The sequence below is a fragment of the Agelaius phoeniceus genome, chromosome 8 (genome assembly GCF_051311805.1).
Source record: "Agelaius phoeniceus isolate bAgePho1 chromosome 8, bAgePho1.hap1, whole genome shotgun sequence".
In the NCBI taxonomy this organism is placed as follows: domain Eukaryota; kingdom Metazoa; phylum Chordata; class Aves; order Passeriformes; family Icteridae; genus Agelaius; species Agelaius phoeniceus.
Genome location: NC_135272.1, coordinates 29357973 through 29374441, shown reverse-complemented (window position 1 = coordinate 29374441; position 16469 = coordinate 29357973). Strand labels below are relative to the sequence as shown.

At 52.4% G+C, this 16469-nt stretch overlaps 1 protein-coding gene across 1 annotated transcript; it reads left to right on the top strand.

Annotated features, from left to right (window-relative positions):
* The first annotated feature begins 7016 nt into the window (after positions 1 to 7016).
* On the top strand, positions 7017 to 15803 carry LOC129123648 (fatty-acid amide hydrolase 1-like). Its single transcript, XM_054638168.2, has 15 exons — positions 7017 to 7383; positions 8663 to 8776; positions 9462 to 9605; positions 9932 to 10065; positions 11088 to 11294; positions 11701 to 11741; positions 12257 to 12381; positions 12642 to 12767; positions 12985 to 13082; positions 13454 to 13553; positions 13831 to 13871; positions 14248 to 14287; positions 14818 to 14926; positions 15221 to 15366; positions 15458 to 15803. Exons 1-15 carry the CDS (start codon positions 7219 to 7221, stop codon positions 15584 to 15586), a joined length of 1719 nt encoding a protein of 572 aa, XP_054494143.1. The 5' UTR covers positions 7017 to 7218; the 3' UTR covers positions 15587 to 15803.
* Positions 15804 to 16469: the final 666 nt, after the last annotated feature.

Below are 16469 nucleotides of genomic sequence, written 5' to 3'. Positions count from 1 at the left end.
AACAAAACTATCTGACATCACATTTAACAGCAAAGCATTTCTTATTCTCAGGGATGCAGTTACCTAAACTAGAGTCACACTAAAGAGTCCTACCTATTATTTACATTTCTAAATCTTAAAACCATTAACAAAAGCCACTTAATTCAATTACTTTCCCTGAGCGCTGCTGTTACTACATTATTGTCACGAAGGCGAGTTTTGGCTCTGATTTTTCTCTTTTTTTTTTCCTTTCTTTAAATTCATTCCTCTTTTCTCCACGCCGAGTGGCTCCCCACCACCTCCCCGTCTTTCTCTCCCCCGATGTCATTGTGTAGAACTAATGGGGTAAACTGAAATGGTATCTGTCCTCATTGACAGGTTTATGAGAATTTAATAAAGCGTGGCGCGGATAAAATGAGATATTACAAGGCCACACAAAGCTGATTGACTTCTCCACGTCAGCATTTTTATTTGGTTATTTATTTATTTATTTGTTTTCAGCACAGGGCTGATCTCACCAGCACTTTGGTGGTGCTGGCCCAGGAGGGATGAGAGGGGAAGGGAAGATGCAGGCAATGGGAGGGGCTGATCAATCCACTGAGGTGTTTGCTGTGCCCACGGGCCATGATGCCTTGTGGCTTTCCAATGGCTTTTCCAATGGCTCTGGGAAGATGACGGGGCAGGAGTCACCAGGGGCCTCCCCAGCACTGCCCTGCACACCTCTGCCCCTCGAGCCTCCACGGTGATGGGTGAGCTCACCAAAACCAGCTCGGCATGGGCAGGGCCCCCCACCACTGCTCCGTCAGGGGGCTGAGCCAGGGACCAGCTGCTGCTTGTACAGACCCTGCAGAGACTCGGCATGGACAGGGCAGGGGGTCCACTCCTGCTGTGCCCTGAGTGTCCATGCAGAGGTGACATCTGTGGTGATGCTCAATGGACCCACACAGACCACCTGACAACCCACCTCAGACCACAGGGATGTTTGCACTGATCCACACAGAGCAACCCCAACCTGCAGTGGGGCCCAGGAGGTCAGCACCAAGATGCCACCAACCACATCCCTCCAGGCATGGCCCTGCCCTGTGCCTCAGCTTCCCCTCCTGCCCTGTGCCTGTCTGGCTTGTGTAAATGTAAATTGCAGGTCAGATGAAACCTTCTCCCTCGGAAAACCAGTGTGTATATCCAAAGTGTGCTCACTTCCATCCCAGGGCAAACAGGGAGAGCTGGAAATCTGGGCTGTGCTGTAACTGACTGCCTGTCTCCCTCTCCTGGCCTGTTCAGAAAGTAGGGATCTCGAAAATGAGAGAAAAAAAGAGAAAGAGAAAGAGAAAGAGAAAGAGAAAGAGAAAGAGAAAGAGAAAGAGAAAGAGAAAGAGAGAAAGAGAAAGAGAAAGAGAAAGAGAAAGAGAAAGAGAGAAAGAGAAAGAGAAAGAGAAAGAGAAAGAGAAAGAGAGAAAGGGACAGGGAAAGGAGAAGGAGAAGGAGAAGAAAAGGAAAAGGAAAAGGAAAAGGAAAAGGAAAAGGAAAAGGAAAAGGAAAAGGAAAAGGAAAAGGAAAAGGAAAAGGAAAAGGAAAAGGAAAAGGAAAAGGAAAAGGAAACCTCAGTGTCTGTGTACTTTTTTTGCCAGGGAAGTAAGCCCACAATGCCAGTGGCCAAGGAGGTTTGGCTTCAGCCCAGTCACTCAGGGCTCAGGACCCTGCTGTGACTCAGGACCCCATTTGAATCCAGACTCCACACTAGAGAACAACATCACTTCTGGGGAAGACAGTCAGGTTTAAACTTGGGGCAGCCCCTGTTAGCCTCAAAACCTGGGCCATGGGGCTTCAAACACAAATAATATCAAGTGTTTCCCCTTCTCTGCAATGTGCATTCAGAGAGGGTGGAGATGCCCTTGCTCATTCAATTCATTCCAGTGTGAACAGGCTGCCCGGGGAAGTGGCTGCATCACAAAACTGGAGGCCCCTAAGAGATGTGCAGATGTGGCACTTGGGGACGTGGATTCGTGGTGTACTTGGCAGTGCTGGGTGAAGGCTTGGGGTCAGTGACACCACAGGTCCCTTCCAACCCAAATGATTCCATGGTTCCCCTCAAAAGGGCAGGCAGCCTGCCAGACTTGAGGCATGCTCCTGGCCACAGCAACAAATCCTGGAAGCAGCAAAGCTGACAATTTGCAGGATCAGGTTCTGCTGGGATGCTCCCCTTAGCAAAAACAACGTGGTCCCAAAGGATCAACGGCAGAACTTCCAGCACTCCATAAGAGCACTTAAAACCACCTGAAATCAAAGTGCTGCTCTCCACAGAAGCTCGGGCTGTCTCATCACCCAAACATCCCAAAAAGGGCTTTCTGCTTTGCACAGTACTCCAAGTTCAGAGCATTTACCACAGGGTTTAGGGTGCAGAAGTCTGTGTACAAGATTTCTGCCAGGCCAGCAGCTCAATCCTGCTCTCTGGTGGCTACAGCCGAGAGGCCAAACGCATCCAGCAGCGATTTCTCCTCGGTGCTGCAAGGAACCTGGTGTTCCCCCAAACGCCCTTTGCCCTTTATTCATTTGGGTCAAGGTTGAGCTCAGAAGGCAGCTGTGCACAAGGAGATGGAGGCTACGGAAGGTTTCACATTCCCTGCTTGAGCAGAGTCCATCACTGCAGGGGGCCCATGGGCTCTGTAAAGGGGCTGGAACCATCACACTTCCTTTAAAAACCCTTCCAAAGCCTTTGGATCATGGAAAGCATCCTGCTGCTCTGCACACGCTGCCCACAGTCCCTGAAACAGCTTTTCCTGCAATGCCCCAGCCTGTAAACATTCCCCTCAGTATCATGATTCCCTTGAAGGGCCACAGTGTGGGGAGCAAGCTGGGGAGCATTTCCTCTGCATTTCTTCACCCACCCCTGCTGAGATGTGCCCATGCTCCAGCTCCACAAAAGGGCAGCTCAATGGGCTGTCCCAAAGCACATGGCATGAGCAGATGTCCCTTGGGGACAGCACCTCTGCCCTTCCCACCATCCCCATCAGTCTCCCAGGGCTGGGCAATGACTGCCTCTGACCCCAGGACTGGTTTTATCAATTGATCACACCATGAAGCAGCATCCTTCAAAGACTGGACTCATCCCTTGATACTCTGAGGAGCATTTAATCATCTTCTCCATACTGGCTTCACCCTGTAAAGTTTTAAACAGAAATTACCCCCACTCTTCACTCTGTAATGCACAATAAAGTAAAAGGATGTGTGAAACTTGTCTCCCTGCTCACCAGCTTTACTGCCCTGGCTCTGCTCCCCCCTGCCCCAGCTGCTCAGTGTGTCAGTGTGTGTAAATCTGAGGCAGTACACAAAACACCCCCACCTCCTGCTCTCCTCCTCTGAGCACACAGAGTAATTACAGTGCAGCAGTGCCAGCACGAGGCATTTCTGCTGATGAATGCACTCAATCTAAGCACAGTTTTATGTATCATTAATTCCTTTAGCATTCAAAAAATAACTTTTTTGATGGCAGATAATACTGTAATCACTCATGATTGCCAATAAAATTATCTTCATTGAGCTGTGTAAAACAACTACAGGAGTAAAACAACTACAGGAGTAATTTTACTCACTTAACTTTTTTTTTTCTTATTTATTTTTTAATGCAAAGCTGTTTGGACTCAGATCCCTGTAACACGGACACTGTTAGAAATAAGTCCCTACTCCCTCCATTTATATAGAAAGGAGCTTTTCAGAGACCGTTGCTTAAAGTGCCTTCAGCAATATCAGGGATATCCCAAGGGGTCTTTCCCACCTTAGGGATCCCTCTGTTATGATCCCTTCAGCTTTTCCTTCAGGCTACCATGCAACAGCTGCTATGTATACAAGGAGCAAGAGAGTTTGTGCAAATCCAAGTTGGCATGTGCAAGTCATGGTCCTCTCCCAGGGCAGCTCCTCCTCCACTCTGCTGGTGGAGAAAATGCATGAGCACTTTGTAATCTGCTTCAGAACAGAGTCCACAAGGCTGGCAACAAACCATGTGTTCAGACTGATTGGGGTAACTCACACACTCCAGCTTGAAGAAGATTTGGGAGTAACAGGCCCTCACACTGACAGAGCTCTGGGGAGCAGGCAGTGAGGAGTTCAAACACCTTTGTGCCTACAAAGTGAACAATAAAAACATCACCGAGTGAAGAACTTGCTTGAAACACACAGTTTTCTGGCAGGGACAAAAGAAATCACTCCCACAGGGCACTGCCTCTTGCCCAAGCTGCTGAACAACCTTCTTGCAGGGGTTACACAGCTCTGAGTGGAGCTGCTTTACCTTCTTTCTCTTCATGTTGACTAACTCCACTCGAGAGTCAGGAACCAACAAGGAGAGGAGAAATGAAGCAAGAAGGACTGCTGGCTGTTGTAAATGTAGCTTGGATCTTTTTCCAGAGAGCAGGTGACTGGCAACTGGAGGCAGGAACAGGTTGTTGATTTCTGGGAAACAGTCTAAAAGCAGCAGGGTGACCTGGAAGAACAGAAGTGTAAAGTTCCTGGGTGAATAGCAAACAATTTCTTATTTCCTCCTCGGAAACAAGAAGAGTAAATGAAATCAGCTGTGGGAGGCCAACAGGAGATGCTGCTTCCCTACAGCACTCAGATAAACCATGGATCTCCCTGCTCCAGGATGCTGGGAGTGTCAGAATCAGATTGCTTCATACAAAAAATATTTGTGTGAGCACACAGCTATTAGTCACTCCAATACAGCCCCTGGCCAAAGGAGCCACAGCATTCCGGATGCTAGGAGACAGTGCTAAGGAAAACACCACTGGGTGTTTACTGGGCTCTGAGCACTGCTCTGGTGTCAGGTGAGCAGGAACAAGCTGGTCCTTCAGCCCCAGCCAGTCTGGCTGACCCTGTGTGATTTGTCACAGACAGAAGATGACAGCTTTGTGCCCCTCCTTTGGTAACTGCAGGGTTCCAGCATCTCGGGGGTGTGGTGGCACCCACCCAGTCACAGCTCTGTGGACAAGGGAGGTGTGTGAGCAATGGGGAAAGAACCCTTCACAGATCCAGCAGATCCTTTCATCCTCCCTTAGCCACAGGCTCCAGCCCTGCCAGGCAGTGGAGGAGGGGCAGGAGTAGGATCAGTTCTCAATTCCAGCTCTCCAAGATTCAAGCAGTAGCATACAAGCAACCCTGTGGACATAACAGCAGGAAAGTGCTCATCCAGCAAGGAGACACCAGTGTCCCAAAGGGACATCAGGGCATCACTTGGCCCACAGGCCAGCAGCTGGGCCCACCCCAGGCCATGGGGAACAAGAGCAGACCCATTTTAGCTCACTTAGCCAGTGCCAGGCACATCATCCTGGGCAGGGCATCACCAGCCAGCACCTGCACATGCTGGAGCTCCCCGTCCTCTGCCCCGGCTCCTGCACTGGCTTGTATCTGCTGGCAGCTGGGCCACAGCTGCACCTGCTGCATTTTGGGATTTCCCATGCCCTGAGTCACCCTCCTGGACCTGGCTGGCCCCAGCAGAGAGCCAAGCCTTACCACTGCCCTGACTGATGCTTCAACCCCACTTATTCACCCACACACACTTCTCCAGGAAAGGGGAGAAGGAGTCTCCAGCAGCAGCTCCTGGAGGTGCAGGTGCTCCAGGCATAACTCTCCTACTTTGTTTTCTTCCCTTTGCACAAACTGAACTGCAGAAGTTGAAAATTGTTCTTGCATGAGAGATTTTAAGCAGGACTTAAATTAGGGGGAAGAAGGCTGGAGAAGTAATTTTGCCTTCCACAAGAAGTAGTTTTAATTTCTGTTTCTCCAAAGTCCCCCACCTTTCTTGTTCTCATCTTGAAAGACCTCAGTGCACATGGTTTTACAACCTGCCAGGGAACAGCCCCGTTTTGGCATTGGGGTGAGATCAGTGAGGGATTGGAGCCTCCAGGGTGAGAAGGAAGGAATGGAGAGATCGGGATCACAGCCATGGTGTGCTCTGCCAGCTTTGAAGTGATTACATCCTCCTGATTCATGGGAAGGGCACTCCTGCCAACCCATTTCTCTCTTGTGAGCCAACTTCAGTGACCTTGGGAGTTTGCAATCTTGTATAACTCTCTGAGCCCCATAATCTGAAAAAGGGCTGGGAGGGGGAAGGAAAAAAAAGTTAAAGGGAAAAAAAACTGCCGGGAAAACTGCTGGTCTTGCATGTGATTTCCTTGACGCAGACAACAGGCAGCTGCTTATTCTCAGAGTAAGAAGACACGGAGTTCATGAGGACTGAGTATTTTAGAGGCTTCAAAACCCTTCAGCAAGGAGCCCCAGGACATGGAGTATGTCCAGCACACCCCAGGACACTGTGGATGCACAGCACAGCAGCTCCCTCCAAGGGTGCCAGGCTCTGTCATGGGTGGCTCAGGTGCTTCCAGAGGAGGCCTGAGACCCTGAAGACTGAAAGAAATAAAGCCAGTGGCCTGAGCAATAATGCCAGGAAAATCGAGTCTGCGTGCATCTAGCTCCATCACATTTTCTAGTTCAGCATCTGCCCAGGGGTTGCTTGGGAACAGCTCATCCTGCTGGGAAGTGAGAAAACATCCCAGATTCTTCCCAACAGGTTTTTCACAATCCTACAGGCAGTATCTAAACTGCTTGAAATATTTTCCAACAGACTTTTGTAAGTCGTGGAGGGTTTTTTTTTTTAAGGACAGACCCCTTGTGGGGCTGGTGATGAAGAAATTCTTCTGGAGTTTCACTCAGCACGGAGTGCAAGGCCGCAGAGAGCAGGGATGCCAGACAGCGCTGTTGGAAGCCGCGGCGCTTTGCAGAGCACAGGCACACCCGTGCCCTGCCAGCGACAAGTGAACTCCGCGGAGCGACATTTATCGCTCCTTTTCCCCACGCAGCCGCTTGGCTCCAGGAAATGCAGGAGACTCGGGTACCTTTGGGTGCTGCCTCGCTCCTCCAAGCCAGGACTGTTCCCAGAGAGGCTGAAAAATTACGGGCAGATTAAAGCCTCCCTGGGCGAACGGAAATAAAACCCATAAACCTTATCAGGCAGGGACCACCCAGCGCAGGGAGGAGCGAGCTGTCATCCCGCAGCTTTTCCTGCAGCCCAACCTCCCCCTCGCTGCCCGCCCGGCGGCCAGCCGGTTAAATCCCTGTCCAGCTCCCAATCCCGCCCGGGTTTTGGCTCGCTCTCCCCGCGGGCGGGTGCCCTTGGCCGGCCGGGCGGGGCGGAGCGGGCTGCGGCCGCTCGGGTGCCGCTGCCGCCGGTGCTGCCGGTACCGGTACCGAGCCATGCGGGTGCCGCTGCCCGCCCTGCTGGGCGGCTCGGCGCTGCTGCTGCTGCTGCTGCGATGGCGGCGGCGCCGGGCGCTCTGGAGGAAGGTGGCGGAGGCGCAGGAGCGGCAGGAGCTCAGCCTGGTGCGGATGGAGGCGGCGGCGCGGCGCTTTCGGGAGCAGGTGAGCGCCGGGCCCCGCTCCATCCCCCGGGGGCTCCGCACCTGGGCCCCTTCCCCATCGCCTGCCCCGTGGGTTCCGCACCTGGGACCCCTCCCCATCGCCTGCCCCGTGGGTTCCGCACCTGAGACCCCTCCCTATCGCCTGCCCCGTGGGTTCCGCACCTGGAACCCCTCCCCACCGCCTGCCCCGTGCGTTCTGCACCTGAGACCCCTCCCCACCGCCTGCCCTGTGGGTTCTGCACCTGAGACCCCTCCCCATCGCCTGCCCCGTGGGTTCCGCACCTGGGCCCCCTCCCCATCGCCTGCCCCGTGGGTTCCGCACCTGGAACCCCTCCCCATCGCCTGCCCCGTGCTGCCCTTCCTGAGAGGGGCGGCTCTCGCCCGCCTGGCAGGTGCTCTGCCGGCTCCTTGTATGGACCCACGGGGATTTAGTGTTGTTATTATTTTCGCTTTCTAAGTCGGTGTGCGTGTGCAGCCCTCAGCATCGCGGCGATGGGGAGCGGGAGATAACCCGTTATCCCGATAGCAGTCACGGGCAGCGAGGAGGGGAAATCCCTGTCGGGAAGCTCCCCGTGGCCGTGGCGGGAGGCTCAGGCTGGCTGGGGAGGCAGCAGGAGGAGGCGACAGGCGATGTGTCATCAGCAGAGGCCAAAGTGCAGCTGCGGGGAGGGCAGGGATGCAATGCAGCCCCGCGGTCCCGGCCTCGGGCTGGGGCAAAGTCGCTCAGGTTCAGAGTCCAGCTCGGACGCGTGAGGTTTGATACGTTTTCCATGATGGTGAAAAAACCTCTGCTGACCCAAAAATTACCAGCCCAGGGGCCCCCTAGATTTTGCAATTCCATGTGCAAATATCTTATAGTGCTAGGAGAAGAATTGGCTCCGGTTCTGGTTTCATTCCTTGATGGAACCATTTGTATAAGCATGACCCCAGCTCCCACTGTAATTCAGCATTGCACTAAGCTGTTCTCCCAGGCCTGGCTGTGACCTGTCTGAACAAGGCTGTGTGAATGGCTTTATTTTAATTACTAGGTGGTTGGTGTTGGTGTGACTGGTCTGAACAGGAAGAAAGGCTGAGAAAACTAGGGCTAATATTGGCCCTGAGGGTTTCACACAGTGCTCACAGGTGTCAGGTAGGGCAGGATGTGGTCTTGAGGCAGAGACCACCTTCAGTGACTAAATGGCAGATATTTTTTGGGTGAGTTACAGAGGGGACCAAGGAGAAAGGAGGAGCCCATCAGCTGCAGTAGAAGTGTGACATTGCCTGTTCCACATTTCCCGTAGAATCCTTCTGTGAAGGTGGCCTCCATCCTCTCTCTGCCCCTGCCAGAGCTCTCCAGGAAGCTCCGAGATGGCTCCCTGCCCCTGGACCACGTCTTCTATGCCTACGTGGGCAAGGTGAGGAGCACGGGCAGCACCTCACCCACGGTGGGGCTGGCTTCTTTTGGGAGGAGCACAACACAAGGTTTAAACCTGGCTCAAGTGCTGCTGAGCTGGCACTGCTCACTGGCCAGTGGTGAGCCCTTCTGTGGCTTTCTGTGGGTGGTTAGAGAGCTGGGTGTCTGGCTGCCATAGCTCCCAGCTTGCTTTGGAGGAAAAAGGAGCAGCAAGCAGCATCTGCAGAGCCCACGCCTTCCTGGGAGAGCCCACACCTTCCCTAGGGCGGGTACACCTGTAGGGAAGTGGCAGAGTGCTGCTGTTATCTCCCCTCCATCTCCAAATGGATTGTTAAACCTCAAAAAGTCAGTTTTCATGCTCATTCTCTACTTTTGCCCTAATGTTCTGATCACTTCCTGGATTCCCTCTTAGGGACTATCATTTATGCCATCCCAGAAGCTCAACAAGAGAACAGTCTGTGGTATTCATCTGAGCTGAGTACCTCCCTTTAGCACACCCAGACTGGTACTATGGCCCCCCCTGTGTCCATCTTGGAGTTTGGCTTGCAAAGCAGCAGCAAGGGCTGCCCTGATACCAGCTGTGCAGATGGGGAAGAGGAAAAAGCAGGTGTCCTTTGCAGAACAGAGCTCATTGTGCAGCACCGTGGGCTGTGACTCACCTGTGGGCTTGTCCTGCTCTCCCCAAGGCCCTCCAAATTGCCATAGAAACCAACTGCATCACGGAGTTTCTGCAGGAGAGCGAGACCCAGCTCCGCAGAGCCAAGCTGATGGAGAAGCGGGGTCTGCTCTATGGGGTGCCCGTCAGCATCAAAGACTCCATCGACTTGCAGGTACCCCCAGCACAATTCCACGTGTATCCCGAAATCCCTGTGGGTTGAAGTTTGGGGAGGGGGGAGCTTTGACCTCAGCACCTGGCTTGACTTTGTCATAGCTGGTGTGGAATGGGCTGCCTGGACAGGGGAGGGGCTGTGCTGCCTGTCTCCCATGTGAGCCAACAGAGGAGTGTGGTCAGGTTTGCCATCAGTGCACCTTTAAATGTGTGTGTGATGAGCGAGTTGCTGGAGGTGCAGAACACACTTAAATGTGTAGATAAAAGTATGGGGGCAGAGAGAATTGCAGTCCTCCAACTGGAAACCTCATTGTCCTCTGTTCCCAGGGTCATGACTCCACACTGGGGTTCATAAAAAACCTCAATAAACCCGCAGCAGAGGACAGCGTGGTGGTGCAGGTGCTCAAGAGACAGGGGGCAATTCCATTTGTCAAAACCAACGTTCCCCAGTCCCTCATCAGGTAGGTGGGTGCTCCATTCGCTCAGCATAGCAGCAGTGCTCTCTTCCTCCTCTCAAGGGAGGGTTTCTGTCTGGTCTCATTCTCATTTCCCACTTCTTTTTATATAACAACACCTGGTCTCCATTCTTTGTGTCTATAAATTTCACTTTAAAAAGTAAACACATTTACGCTGAGGATAAAAATTATCTCTAGTTCCACTAGAGAAAAAAAAATTATCTCTAGTTCCACATGGAATCAAGAAGCAGAAGTGGAGGAGGAGAGGAGAGAAACTGTTTTTATCTTTTTTTAAATTAACCTCTCAGAGATGTCCCTATTAACTCTAAAATGCAAACACATATTCAGGGGGAAGGGGAAGCTAGTTAAGCTAATGACCTTAAATTATTCTGCCCCCAAACTTCCTGCTCTATCTGGCAAGACCACCCTTGGTGTCATTGATATGTGGTGTGCTCAGGTGTGCTGTGGTGGACAGCCACCCTTCCAGTGTCCCTCTGTCCTGCCAAGTGACTCTGGCAAAGCTCCTCTGTGGGTGACTGTTGCCCAAGCCCTATGAAGTGCCTTCCTTAAGGTTATGTGTTAATGCCTGGCCACAGTTCAAAAAAGCCACACAAAGAGGTTGCCCCAGGGATTATCAGACTTTGCGCCACTTTCTGGGGAAGTCTAGTGTCAAACATTTCTGCAGTTGGCATTTGGCCTGTGCTCAAGCAGGGGCTCAGCTTTGGGTGACCTGTGGCACTTGGCTACCTGAACAGGAAGACTTTCCGGGAGGGTTGCTGTATTTGTGCTGCCAGAGGTTCTCTCTGGAATAGGTTTAATGTCAGTGAAATAAGCTGTCAGTGAATTCAGGTCCTGGGACCACCAGGAAAAGGTTCATGGTCTTCACAACCACAGTAAACCATGTCAGTGTAACAACTGGTGAATTACCTGATTGCCTTCTCAAGGTCTTTTAGTGGTGACTGGGCTCCACAGCAGCAGATACCTGAATTCCTCATTTGCAATATGTCTGTCTCTCTCTCTCTTTTCAGCTATGACTGCAAGAATTTAATCTTTGGTCAGACCCGCAACCCTCTGATGTTCACCAGAACCCCCGGAGGCTCCTCTGGTGGGGAAGGAGCACTTGTAGGAGGTGGTGGGTCCATCTTGGGCATTGGGACAGATGTAGGAGGGAGCCTGCGTTTTCCTGCTGCCTTCTGTGGGATCTGTGCAATCAAAACCACAGGGAAGAGACTCAGGTACTGTGAGAAATGCAGCGACGTCTCTGGGTGACACCCGCTCTACCAGCCACTGTGCTGGGATGCTCCTGCTCCTGTGGGCAAGGGAAACTTGGGAAGAACTGGGAAGAGCTCGTTTATCCCTCCTGCCTGGGCAGTATCTGAGGCCTATATGGAGGGAAGCATTGGTTCCCCCAGAATGGAGGTGGGGAAGCCCCTTCATCTGCATGCTGAGGGGATGGTTCTTCCTGGCTGACATGGCCTCAATCACTTAGGCCTAGACTTTGTCTCTTGAGCTTTTTCTTGGCCCTTCCTTCATCCAACCTTCATATCTGCAATTTTAATTAATACTTGCTTCTGTTTAAAGCCTTTCCCTTCAAAGCAAACCACTCAGCTGCTGTATTTCGTGTGTCTCTTTTCTTTACAGCAAAAGAGGAGTAATGGCTGGAGTCGTTGGGCAGAAGGCAGGTAGGAGCTGATGTCTGTCCCCCAGCAGCAGGGCAGGGGTGAGAAGGACCCTCAGCTGGTTATGGGGCACTTTCTCCATCACCTTTAGGGAGAAGCAGGTTCCCTTTCAGGGATTTTTTTTTTTTTTACATGAGCTGAGAGGAGCTGTTTGTTAGCATAAACCACAATAGAGCTGTTACCCACAGGGTGTGGCCTTGTCTGTCACTGCATCTTGAGGGTGGGATTAGCAGCCAAAGGGAGTGTGTGATGTTGTCCTCATGTCATGATTGACAAATCTTTTTGTTTATTTTTTTAAAGTCATGAAATGGAGATGTCAGGGTGCACATTAATGGATAGCAGCTCAGTCCATAATGATGGACCTGTGGGTGGGAAGACACTTGTGGGCGTCCCCTGCCCAATTCTTAAAGAGGAACTGTTGTCAACACTGCATTAAGACAAAACAATGCCAAGAGGTCCTGGTTGTGCAGAACATGGAGGACCCTCAGCCATGAATGCTCTCTTGTGGTCTCTTCCAGTGGCTGCAGCAGTGGGACCACTGGCAAAAGACGTGGAGAGCCTGGCGCTGTGCCTGCGGGCACTCCTGAGCGAGGACATGTTCAGCCTGGACAGCACAGTGCCACCCCTCCCCTTCAATGAAGAGGTACAGAGCCTCCAGAGATCTCTGGGGAGAGCTGCCATGTTCAGCCATGGACAGCACAGTGCCACCCCTCCCCTTCAATGAAGAGGTGCAGAGCCTCCAAGGGGCCGGACATCTCTGGGGAGAGCTGCTGGCTGAAAACACCCGACCCAAGGGTGGGCACCTGGGCAGAGCCAATGCTGCTTTCCAGACTCACCCCATGGCATGGCTGTGCTGCTGGCTGCCCTGGCACCCTTCCAGCCAGCATCTCTCTCTCCCTGCAGGTGTATTCCAGCACGAAACCCCTCCGCATAGGCTACTATGAGACAGATTTCTTCACCATGCCCAGCCCGGCCATGAGACGCGCCGTCCGCGAGACCAAGCAGCTCCTGGAGGAGGCTGGCCACACGGTAGGGGATAATGGATGTCTCCTGCTTGGACAGGGGACAAGCCCATCCCGTGTCTCTTGACTCAGCAGTTGTTGCTCAAAGGGAAAACATTGTTCTCAGGGAAGAATGGAGGTTTTCCTGTGGGCTTGTCAGGAAATCCTCGGCCCGCTTCAAGCCCTCTGTGGCTTCTCCCAAGCAGTGCCTGTGCCACTGATACCCTCCTCCATTGTCCCTCCAGCTGGTGCCCTTTGAACTCACAAATGTGGACTACGTGATGTTTAACTACTGCGTCAGGGGAATGTTCTCAGATGGAGGCAGCTCCTTCGTCAGGAAATTGTAAGTGTGGCCTGGAATGGTTTGGTGGGATTGGTGCCTGGCTATAAAAATCCTCCCTAGGGTCTGGCTGGGCTCGGGATACAGGTAGCAGATCTAGTGGATGTAGGTAGTGGCTGGTAGGCACTGGGGGAGGCTTAACATTAAGTGATTCAGCTGTACTTTGGTTCTCTTTGGGATTGTTACCAGCCTTGGAAGGAGGCTGGGAGCTGTTAGCCTGTAAATGCTGTGAGAATCAAGTGTTGCCTAGCAGAATGGAGCAAACCTCTTTTTGTCACTTAGATATGCTGTTTAGAAGGGTTGGCCTGGGAAAAGCTGATCTGCTATGATTGCTTCCTACCACTGCTCAGCTAAACCCTCCCTCTCCCTTTCAGCAAAGGAGAGATGGAGAAAGGCAGCTCAGGGCTGTTCTTCTGGCTGGCAAAGACACCACACTGGCTGAAAACTCTCCTCTCCTGGATTTCCAAACCTTTCGTAAGGTCCATTTCTTTCTAGTGTAGGCAGTGTTAAGCTATATGTGAATAACTTGTCTCCCATTGCAGTAAGGCTTTCTCATAGAGAAATCTCTGGGCATTGTTTTCTGGCTGTGGTCAGACACATCTCCAAACTGGAGTGATGCTATTTCTGTTCCTTTTCTCCCCACTTTGGGGAAAATCCAGCCTGAACACTGAGGAAACAGCTTCTATTTGTGACTGAGCTGTCTCAGGATAGAGCTGGGATTAATTTTTTTTTTTCACTTTCTCCTGCTCAGGTGCCTCGATTTTCAAGTATCATAAGAAGTATGAAAGAAAAGTGAGTAAATCTGAGCCTGAGCAAATGTGTGAAGATTTGTTTTGCAGCAGTGCTTGCTACGTTATTGATATTGCTGCAGCTGCATGTGCCTGAGAGAATGCAAGGCAGAAAATGCAAGGGTGGGAGCAAACAGAGCAATTTGTGTCAGCACCATAACCCTGCTGGGTTTGGAAGACTTTGGAAATTGAGGGTGGGAATGAGAGCAGGGTCATAGCCTTTTGCTTAGGGAGAGGATGAAGCCTGTGGGAATGAAATATGGTGTTGGCTTCAGCAGTGGTTCATGCATCCATCATGCCGAGAGGTAGGGATGCCATAAGGCAGAAAGAAGGTGTGCACAGGGAAGGATGCCTTTCATTGGGTTTGTTTCCTTTTACAGCACAGTGGATGAAGTCTGGAGCCTTCATCATGAAATCGAGGTAAAGTATTACGGTTTGGGGTTAAATAGTTTTTGTTTGAGTTCTCTTTGGGGAGAGGCAGATTCAGCACTCACAAGGGAAGGAGATGATCAGGTCTCTGATGATGTAAGACAGGAACACATCACTCCTCAACAGACCTCACTTGGGTGTGCAAGTTCTCAGCACATTTAAACACATAGGCAAGTTTATGATGCCAAATCACACCTGAATTTTTGACACCTGCATATAAAAATGTACATCATCAGACATGCCTTTATTTCCCTTCTGGTTTTCCAAAAGTCACCACATGCCTGTGCACTCATTCTTTGCCCACCTCCAGTTTACCAGGAAGAGGGTGCTTTGTGAGCTGGGAGGAATGTTGTCCAGGCAGCAAAGCATTGCTGGATTTTAGCAGGATCAGGCCTGATGTAGCCTGTTGGCTGCTGCCAGAGAAGAGCCAAGAGCCCAGCTGGATGCCCAAGGAGAGCCTCAGCCAGCAGCTGTGGGACAGTACATCCACCCCACTGACCACCAGCACATTTCCTCCTCAGGACTTTTGCCACCAGTTCATTGCCCAGTGGAAGCAGCTGAATCTGGATGTGATGCTGTGCCCCATGCTGGGCCCGGCTCTCGGCATCGGCTACCCTGCCAAGCTCTCAGGTAGGGCACTGCCCTTTGCTGTGGCGCTGTGCCAGTGCCCATGGGCAGCCTTCCTGCTTCCCTCACCTGCCCAGGGTGCTGGCCAGCAGCAGGAAGAGCTCAGCTCTTGGGACAGCTGCAGCCCAGCCCAGGGATGCACCTGGAGCAGCCCCCGGTGCCGTGGGAGCCAAAGGGCCGATCTCCATCCCTCAGCCCCTGAGCTCCCAGCACCCCATTAGCTGCAGTCCTGCATACACAGAGGGGTGAAGGCTCTCCCTGTGCAGGCTGGCACTGGAAACTCCCCCTCTCCCCCAGTGGCAGTCAGCTACACCATGCTCTACAACGCCTTGGACTTCCCCGCTGGCGTTGTCCCTGTCACGCTGGTGACGGACGAGGATGAGGAGCAGCTCAAGGGCTACAAGGGATACTACCAGGACTGGTGGGACCGGACCCTGGCGAAGGTGAGCAGTGCCAGGCTCTGCAGGGGCACCAGCTCCCCCATCTGTCCTTCCTCTGGCCATGCCCAAGCCTCTCCCTGTCTCTGTGCCCCAGGCTTTCCGTGGCAGCGTGGGGATGCCCGTGGCCGTGCAGTGCGTGGCCCTGCCCTGGCAGGAGGAGCTGTGCCTGCGCTTCATGAAGGAGGTGGAGACCCTCAGCCTGAAGAAGAACAGCTTCTTCTGAGCCCCAGGTGCTCAGAAGCCAGAGCAGGATGCCAGCTAACAGCAGCGTGGGCCATCCTTTGGTGTGACCCAGAGGATGCTCGTGCCCCTCGGGGAGGATGGATGCAGTGGTGGCTGGGCTGGCTGCTGGATTTGGGAGCAAGGGGAAAGCAAGGCGAGCTCTGATGTGGTGGAGCTCTTCCAATAATTGTCCTAACACAGTACTTTTTATTATCTGAGTTATGTCTGTCATTTCAAGTCTGTGTTTGTGTTTGGGGTTGGGGTGGATTTTAATCACCCCAGGGAAATACAAGAACGTGAACTGTCTCTTACAAATGGGGAAACTGGGGCACAGGCACTGGTTCTGTCTGAGATGCTCAGACTACTCCTTGGAGCACTGTAGGAGCAGAGATTTTCCCCTCTGTTCTCAGCTCCCTGGGGATGAAATCTGGCGTTTTCCCTAGCACAGACCAGCAGAGAGAAGGGAAAGCTGAGCCTCCATGCAGACTCTGGCAAGCAGGGATGGAGCTGGCCCACTTCCCACAGGGCTGCTAGCACCCTGCACAGCATGAAGAAGGAATCATGGAATTGCAGAACAGTTTGTGTTGGAAGGATCCTTAGAGATATCTCCTTCCAGTCCCCTTCCAAGGGCAGGGACACCTTCCACTAGGAGCAGTTTGCTCAGACCCTCACCCAGCCAGGTCCTGAACACTGCCAGGAATGAGGCATCCACAGCTTCTCTGGGCAACCTGTGCCAGGGCCTCACCACCCCCAAGGAAAGAATTTCTTATATCTTACCTAAATCCACCCCCTTTCAGTTTGAAGCCTGTATTGAGCAGCGTGCCAAGGTCAGAGGGAGAGCAGACAGCCTGCCCTGCACATCTTCTCCTCCCCTTTGGCCCATC

Excerpts from the sequence above, each read along its gene's own strand:
- LOC129123648 (XM_054638168.2), top strand. The coding sequence starts at position 7,219 with ATGCGGGTGCCGCTGCCCGCCCTGCTGGGCGGCTCGGCGCTGCTGCTG. Across the intron at positions 8,777-9,461 it reads TCTATGCCTACGTGGGCAAG|GCCCTCCAAATTGCCATAGA; the intron begins GTGAGGAGCACG and ends GCTCTCCCCAAG. Across the intron at positions 14,288-14,817 it reads GCCTTCATCATGAAATCGAG|GACTTTTGCCACCAGTTCAT; the intron begins GTAAAGTATTAC and ends TTTCCTCCTCAG.